General features: G+C 45.6%; 1 protein-coding gene across 2 annotated transcripts in view; it reads left to right on the top strand.

Annotated features, from left to right (window-relative positions):
* Positions 1-393: 393 nt before the first annotated feature.
* Positions 394-7,994, top strand: part of STK40 (serine/threonine kinase 40) — a 13,373-nt gene continuing 5,772 nt past the window's right edge. The window contains exons 1-6 of one of the 2 annotated variants that reach the window (XM_009879861.1): positions 394-505; positions 1,500-1,585; positions 2,063-2,206; positions 3,187-3,414; positions 4,251-4,303; positions 7,313-7,428. In XM_009879861.1, the coding sequence (XP_009878163.1) occupies positions 394-505; positions 1,500-1,585; positions 2,063-2,206; positions 3,187-3,414; positions 4,251-4,303; positions 7,313-7,428 (739 nt within the window). Of the gene's footprint in view, positions 506-1,475; positions 1,586-2,062; positions 2,207-3,186; positions 3,415-4,250; positions 4,304-7,312; positions 7,429-7,994 lie in introns of both variants that reach the window. The other variant, XM_009879860.1, reaches the window with a different exon arrangement.

Here is a 7,994-nt window from a genome sequence, read left to right as displayed (position 1 = left end):
TCCATAGGCTCAATCAGAAGTAGACACGCATACAAAAGGGTAACTTAGATTTTCTTTCAGAGTTTTTTGGAATATGTTAATTGGCAAACTTGTTTTTGCTGTAAAACAAGCTTTAATTATTTTGACTTGTTCCCACTATGTCTCTCAAACAACTGTTCTAGGAAATGTTGCTTTGAATAATGAGGCTGATTTATACCTTCAAAAATGCATTAAGCATCCAACCCACAACTGGTCTATCAGTAATGAGCCACAGCCTTTTTGTAGAAACACGAGTAGGCAGAGACACGAGTGCATCAGTAGGTGAAAGCCTTCCAGTATGAAATAAGGGATAGTATAAGAAATTTTCTCAGTTGCTCATCAGATGTGATCTTCTTTCTCTTTCAAGAGCCAAGGATGAAGCGGCGAGCATCAGACAGAGGAGCTGGGGAAACATCCACTAAGGCAAAAGCTCTTTGTACAGGGATTTCTGGAAATAATGCCAAGAGAGCGGGCCCTTTTATACTAGGTAAGCAGAGAGGGTTTTCTTCGTTGGTTTTCAAGGTAGCTACTGATTGCAAAACTGAAAAGAAAAGGCATTATGAAACGAGGCAAAGCAGATGTGTCATTTAGTGTCTTACCTCAGAGTGCAATTCCCTTGTAGCAGAGCAGCAGCCCTTGGAGCTTCTGCAGCGAGTCAAGCTAAGGAGGTTTGTAATACTAATACAGCAAGGCAGGTACGGCTTTTAAGATGAATATGAACCCTTGCTTTTCCCTTTCGTTTTTTGGGGTTTTTTAACCCACATTCGTAGACTTTGTTAAAGAGCAAATTCATTCAGGGGGCTTTCTGGTCAGAGCTCTGGGGAAATGTTCAGCCCTGCTTGCCTGGAGTATGCTGTCTAATCAGCGTGCAGACCGCTTAATGCAGTAGTGCTCATTAGCAGCGTGTGCCAAGGCACGAGCACTCTGCTACCGTTGAGAGCTGCTAGAATAGTTGTTAGTTCAGAGCTAGTTCTATAAACCGTCAAAAACATGATGGACTTCACAGTGGGAACCAATGGATAAACAGTTGGAAGCTGATTGATTTAAACTGAAGAGTGGAGAGTGTATATTAACTTGAAATGTGGACGAATCTGCGTACCTGAGCAGTGCCTGCAGAGGTGGCGGTTGGGTTCAGAGGTGTGGTAACAGCAGTTGCCATGGGTGTTGCTAGTAAATGTAAAAGCCTTATGGTTCGGGCATGCAGAAATTTGAATTTCTGAAAACAGCTGTGCCATGTGTGGGCTCTTGTTAAATGTTTCTCCAGTGAACAAATGAAACATTGTCCAAAAAGGTTTCAGAGTTCAATGCACCTTTTTTTTTTTTCTTTAGACTGTAATTTGTGGAAACGCATTTAATCTCCTGAAAAAAGGGAACTGAGTTTAAACTAATGTAAACTGTGTGACACTTGCATACTGATGTAACCCTGAATTAGTCATTGCTGCTTAAAGGAAAACAAGTCTGTTTTTGCTTTGTGCTGTTAGGTCCACGTTTAGGTAACTCCCCTGTGCCAAGTATTGTTCAGTGTTTGGCAAGAAAGGATGGGACAGATGACTTTTATCAGCTAAAGGTAAGCAAACTTCAGAGCTCTTCAACTTGAGCTCTGGCGAGAGAAGCGCTTGCAGCAGTGTGTGGTGGAGGCTGACCCAGTGCGCTGTCGGAAGTGGCGGCTGGAACTTCCCCTCGGTGGGGCAGTTCTGCCAGGGATAGGTCTGGTGTCGAGATCAGCCCTGAGACGAGGCCTCTGTGGCTGCTGTGCAGTGCTCTCTTGGAGCCCTCTGCTCCGCTGTGCCTGAAATGGGGGTGGCTCTGGTGGGGAAAAATCACATGGGATATTTGCAAAAAGCTGCCTGAGCCGCTTTTCTGTGTTAATCAAGCTCATGCTATGCGTTCTGCACAGGTGTTAGTTCAGACAGGTTTGTGGCAAGTATGCAAACAGAGTAATTACATCAGCTGTTAAACACATGTGAATACCTAAAATGTGAGGTGTTTGGGAGCGTTTGGGTTTTTTGTGCGAGCTGTAAAGGTCTTTTCCCTCTTCCTGAAGATTCTCACCTTAGAAGAAAGGGGTGATAAAGGAATAGAAACCCAGGAGGAACGACAGGGCAAGATGCTGCTACACACGGAGTATTCTCTCCTTTCCCTGCTCCACAACCAGGAAGGAGTGGTTCATCATCACGGGCTCTTTCAGGTACAGCTGGTCTCCATCCGGGTTGGGGCAACGCCAGTAATTGCTGTTGGCTTGAGCTGCTTTTGTTTAATGTACAGTTCGTGCTGACCCCGTTCCTGTGTGTAAAGAATTACCAGCACACCGCTGAGACTAACCACTGCTGCTTCAAACAAACAAGTTTGTGGCAGGGGCTGTTGAGAGTTAAGTGGGATGTAATGGGATTTGGGAAACGTGAGAACATTCAAAGATGGGACAGGCGCTCAGTGGCGTCCCCTTCAAGTAGGAGAATAACTGGCAAATTAATTTGTGCCCATAGAGCACCCTTTAGAACTGCATTTGTGCTTTCCAGTCTCTGTACTATTTTATGATGACTTAGAAGAGGGCACAAATTGCCAAGAAACTGTTTCAGCAAGTTAAACTACTCAATGCGCTGATCAGTGTCTCGTGTGAGTGAATTACGCTGCTGTTAACGCCTTCAGAGCTGTTCGTGGATGTGATGGGCCGGTAGGAAGTGCTGGTTTGGGTGTTGGCATTGCCTTGCTTGCTGGTTAAATTTTATCAACAGATTTCCATTTGGGGCCATCTGTACTATATCTTAAATAAGCCAGATGTCCAGCTCAGCTGTGTCCTGGTTAATGTTATGGAAGAACTGCTAATTGTGTCTTAAGATTTCTGTTCTCATTACTGATGTGTTGGATCCCTGGTCTGTACCACTGTAGAGTTTTTCTGGGTTTTATCTAAAGGTGTCTGTGTGTATATAAACAGTATCAGTGCTGACATACGCGTACAGCCAAACAGCATAGACTTTCTCTGGCTTCGTTAAGTAGAGATCATGTATCTTCTTTTTGAAATCCCAACTCGGGGCAAAGATCAAGCACTGCGATTGCGTTTGCTTATTTTGAGATCACCGTATAGTTATTTATTCTCTAGTGCTCTCTAAGTAAGTACATATGCCCAGATAGCTTCCCTGAACTATTGCTTATTTGTTTGCCTCCCTGTAGGACCGAGCTTGTGAAATCATAGAGGATCTAGAAGCCAACAGAATGGTCAGAAAAATGAAGAAGCGCATTTGTCTTGTGTTAGACTGTCTCTGTGCTCATGATTTCAGTGACAAAACAGCAGATCTGATCAATCTGCAGCATTATGTCATTAAAGAGAAGAGACTCAGTGAGCGGGAGACGGTAGTGATATTTTATGATGTGGTACGAGTGGTAGAAGCATTACATAAGGTAAGATCTTTGTTATCCCTTGCAGTGCTGGAAGGATTAGTTTTCCCACGTTAGTATAGTAGAAGTTTTAAAGCAACATCCTTGTGCAGGCAGTGGCAAGGTTACAGAGGATGGGTGTTTCAGCTGTTTCCCTCTAACAGTGTTCTGTGTGAGGCCTCATGCCTCAAGCCATGGAAGAGCATTCCCTTCCCCTCCCCTCAAGTTTCTTGATGATAACGTAGCATTTATTGACCGTGGAGAGGGGCCAGCTGGACTAAATGCAGATCAGGTGAGCTACAGCGTTAGTAACCTCAGAAAGGGGCGGCCGAAGAGGAGAGCAGAGGCTAATCAAACATAGGAAACACTTCAGGCTACTTCCGTTGGAAGCTAAATAAATCACAATGTAAGAATTGATTTCTGAGATCAGAACCTCAAGCTATGAGTTTGAGATCAATGAACTAGAAATTACTGTAACAAAAATAGATTCTGCCGATGATTGACTTCTTGCCCTGTGACGAGGGACACCCATCCTTCCTTGGCAGAGCAACAAAGCACGTGTCTTTTGAGGAAATGCTCATCATACTGGTCTCGCTGAGCCTGGACACTTTAAGTTTCAGGCTTCTTAGTTTTAGTCAGGTCTGTGTGTTCAAAGTAGCGAATTTGCTTGGTTTGTCCTTCTGACCAGAACTGAAAATGAAGTGCACAAAGCATCCAGGATGCAACCTGACAAAACCTGGATCTTGCTTATTTCTGCAAATGAAGATGAACATGATTTCAAAAAATACTTAGTGCTTTTGTCAGATTTATACTTCTATAACAAATACGCTTTTGCTCATGTTGTACTATATATTTTACAGAAAAATATTGTGCACAGAGACTTGAAACTAGGAAACATGGTGCTAAACAAAAGGTAAGTCTGCTGAAGAGCTGCTGTTCTGGCAGTTGTCTTAAGTTTCTTCCCCGGAGCAGATTTCTATTAGAAACACAAAGGAAGACAGCGCTTGAGAGTGCTGTCATGTGAGAAGGGCGAGGGAAATGGAAGCAGGCCACGCAAAAAAAAAAATCCAGCTCAAAGTTATGTGTGTTAATCTCCAAAAATGAATTGAGCACAACCTAGATAGTTCACTCTTCCACCAAGCTTAGTGACCAAGGTCAGCACTTCTTTTTGGAATCTAACTTCTGAAAACTAAATGTTATAGTAATTCAGAAACCTGCAAAAGAAATGCTTATATATATTAAAAAAAAAAAAAAGAGAATTAAAACGTGGTAAGAGTTTCTGTTCACGTCGTTCACTTTCCATTGTGCTGAAGGAATTCCCAACACTGCAGGCTGTACTATAATCGCAGCAGTGTTCAATCTTTGACTGTTACACTGCTGTGTTTTTGCTAGCAGTAAAATATTTACTTATCTAAACAAAAGTTCTTCTGTCTGGTCTGTATTTGTGCTTGAAATAGCTTCCTTGTCCCCATTAGCTGGTTTGATGCAAGCCTCAGTCTATAATGCACTGACGTCCAACGCGTCTTGGATGCGGTGCAGCCGCAGGAGGGACCAGTCCTCCCGGCGCAGAGCGAACAGCGTCAGTGGTTCGTGGGCTCAGCACGAGTGAGAGGCAGCTGGTGGTCGCGTGCGCTTGGCTTGGTGGCTCCTTGGAGTTTTTCACTTGTCTTGGGTTGTGTAGTTACTTAGTTGGCCAGCTAGTTCCAGTCCAGATACTCTGCTGTGTCCTTTGGTATTACATTACTGGCTAAAGATTTTGTGCGAACTTTTAAGAATGAGTGGAATTCATTGTCTTTTCACAGTGTCTGTTTTTCTGTGGAATCAATAAACTGGACGGCTTTAGGCCTTCAGGCTTCCAGAGGCGGTGCGCAGCGTGCCGGTTCGCTGTGGTCACAGCTCGCCTCTTTCTCCTCCTTAATGCTGTTTGAAAGCAAACAGATTTTACCTGCTGAGGTGGAACTTTTTGCCCCCCCGCCCCTGGCGCACAGCAGCTAGTGGTTTTCAGGGCCACCTGTAAGCGTTTTAAGTCATTTCTGTAGAGCTGCTTTAAGATTAATTTCTTATCTTCTGCTTGCTGCTTTGATTCTCCTTGCTAGAAGAGGCAGACAAAGGATCCACCCGGCGCTTCCCTTCTTTTCTGGGCAGAGCGTGCGGTGGAGCATCCCACTGACAGAGCTGCACACAGGGGCCCCCGCCAGCAGGAGGGGGAGGTGTTTGAAGCTTTGTGAACGCACTTGCCAAAGTAATTCTTTGCGTCGCATGCTATGTTTTTGCTTTTTACTAGCAAGCCCATCAACTTTGGTGAGGAAAAACTGTAGCCTGTACAGCAGTGAGTCATGTGAAAGGGTGGGTGAGGCGTAAGAATAGATCACCATGGAGAGGACCAGTCATTCGGGCGCATCAGAAATGTTTGTTCTGTTCCAGCCCTGCTCACAAAAGAGCCAGGTCTTCTCTGTTGGCGGGGGAGTGAAGGTCGCTGCTTACCACTGCGGAGTCCTAACTGGGCATGTTACCCCCCGGGCTGATGAAGATCCCTCAGACACTGTCCCCTGCGAGATGCGGACGTTAAAGCCGTGCAGGTTTTCCAACTAGCCGGTGCCATAGTTGGATGATTATAGATCAGATCAAATTTCAGTGACTAAATAAAACCAAGCAACCCTGAACGCTTTAGTGTCCTTTAGAACACTTAGTCTTTTAAATCTTCAACAAATCCTGCAAATTGTTATTCAGCCAGGGAAGTCTCTCTGACAGTTGAAGCTAACACTTCTGAAACACCAGTCTGCCTTTCTTAATAATCAACTCTCCATTGCCAACCCACACTTGGTTTTATTTCACTTGTCTGTTAGATTTGCTGGAAGTATTTCTTGGTTATTTTGACTGACTTAATTCATGCTCTCAGGCTCTAGTTGTGTAATACTTTTCAAGGATATAGAAATCTTCTAGACAATGTTTTTCTGCTCAGTCCTTTAAGTTGTACATTAAAATCCAAAGTACCTGAGTGACATGAAAGATTTCATGTGGTAGTAATTTTGTACTGAGCTCACTTTCCCTGGAAAATTCATTAATTGGAGCTGGCGATACCATAGGGAAGTAGGGGTATCTTAATAGAGAAGTAGCGTGTACCTGCAGTTCTCACCTTTTCTGAAGTACTCGACGTAGGAGGCTTTTTGGATGTTCGTTAGACTCGGTCTGTTCCGTGTACCTGCACGTGAAGGACAGTCCCGCAGATCGGGTGAATCTGCCCCAGGACTCCTGCTGTGGGACTGTGGGGTAACGCAAAAGCGGTTGTACTGAATCTGATCAAAGGTCCTGGAACTCATCTGCTGGTGATGCTGAAGCAAACGGTGCACGGGGCGCCGTCGTGGGCAGTCCTTCTGTAGGGTATGGTCCCTCGGCTTCCAGGCAATGTTGTGTGGAGAAGATGCCTTTAGCGATGGTAGGTGGGAAGTGTAGGGAGAATCAGCTGTTAAAATAAACTTCTGCTTTCTTAACACTCACGCCCTACAGTGGTCAGCAAACAGGAAAGTGCAGATCCTGGTGGTGCTGGTGCCCGTGGGGTGCTGTGCCGCTGGCCGGGATGCTCCTGGGAGGCTGCCCCACAGGCGGCTGTGTGGGTTACGTGAGCCCCTGTGCTCACGGCCACGCTCACACACAGCACTCACCTTCGATGTGGGCATTGTCTGTAGCTGTAAAATAGATTCTTACTCCTCCTGTAAGAGCCTCGCAAGCCACGCTGAGCGGTGTGGCATCCCTCCCTCTTGGGATGGAGTTGATCTTACAGCTCCGCTTGTCTTTTCCGGGCACTTCAGGTGTCCCAAAAAGCCCCACAGATGCACACCTCTGCTTTGGCGTTACCTTCCTCTGTGGTGTGTGGCCCCTGCAGGATGGGCTGCGTTCACTGATCTCTTCTGACTCTCCCCAGGACTCATCGAATAACCATAACAAACTTCTGTCTTGGAAAGCACCTCGTGAGTGAAGATGACCTGCTGAAAGACCAGCGAGGGAGCCCTGCCTACATCAGCCCAGATGTGCTCAGTGGTAGGCAAATCCCCTCCAGCCCCCACGTTTAACACTTGTTTTGTTTATTTGTGGCTCTTGACGATGAATGAAAATCACCTAGTTCTGTTCCCGTATGTAACTTCCCTTCTGTGAGAGCCTCGTAATTAGGGTACAATTATGAGACTAGGTCTGTTTTTTCCAACTGGGAAAGTATGGAGGAAAAAAGCAAGTGTAACTTTTTTTCTTAAGGCTAGTCTGAACTTCAAAGCTAATTGAAAGCTCCCTGCCTGTTCCTAAGTCAGTCTGACTGCAGACAAGGTGTTCTGTTTCCCGCACGTGAATCTTGTTCCTGAGCCCTCACTTAAGCTGCAGGTAAATCTCTGGGCCGAAGAGGCAATCGTCCAAATCCCACCGTAATGTCAGTTTATTCCAGGCTGTACGCTAAGAGGAGCAGCTTTCGCAGCTGCTGCGTGCTTCCAGAAGGGAACTGCTGACCCTCTGGGCGGCTTCTGGGCTGACTGAGAGGAGTTACTTCAAAATAAAGGAATGATTGTGGCAGGCCAGACCAGCAGTCAGTGCGGGCTCTGCCTTGTCTGCAGCAGAGG

The sequence above is a fragment of the Charadrius vociferus genome, unplaced genomic scaffold (assembly GCF_000708025.1).
Source record: "Charadrius vociferus isolate BGI_N301 unplaced genomic scaffold, ASM70802v2 scaffold562, whole genome shotgun sequence".
In the NCBI taxonomy this organism is placed as follows: Eukaryota; Metazoa; Chordata; class Aves; order Charadriiformes; family Charadriidae; genus Charadrius; species Charadrius vociferus.
This window is presented reverse-complemented; position numbering and strand designations above follow the sequence as displayed.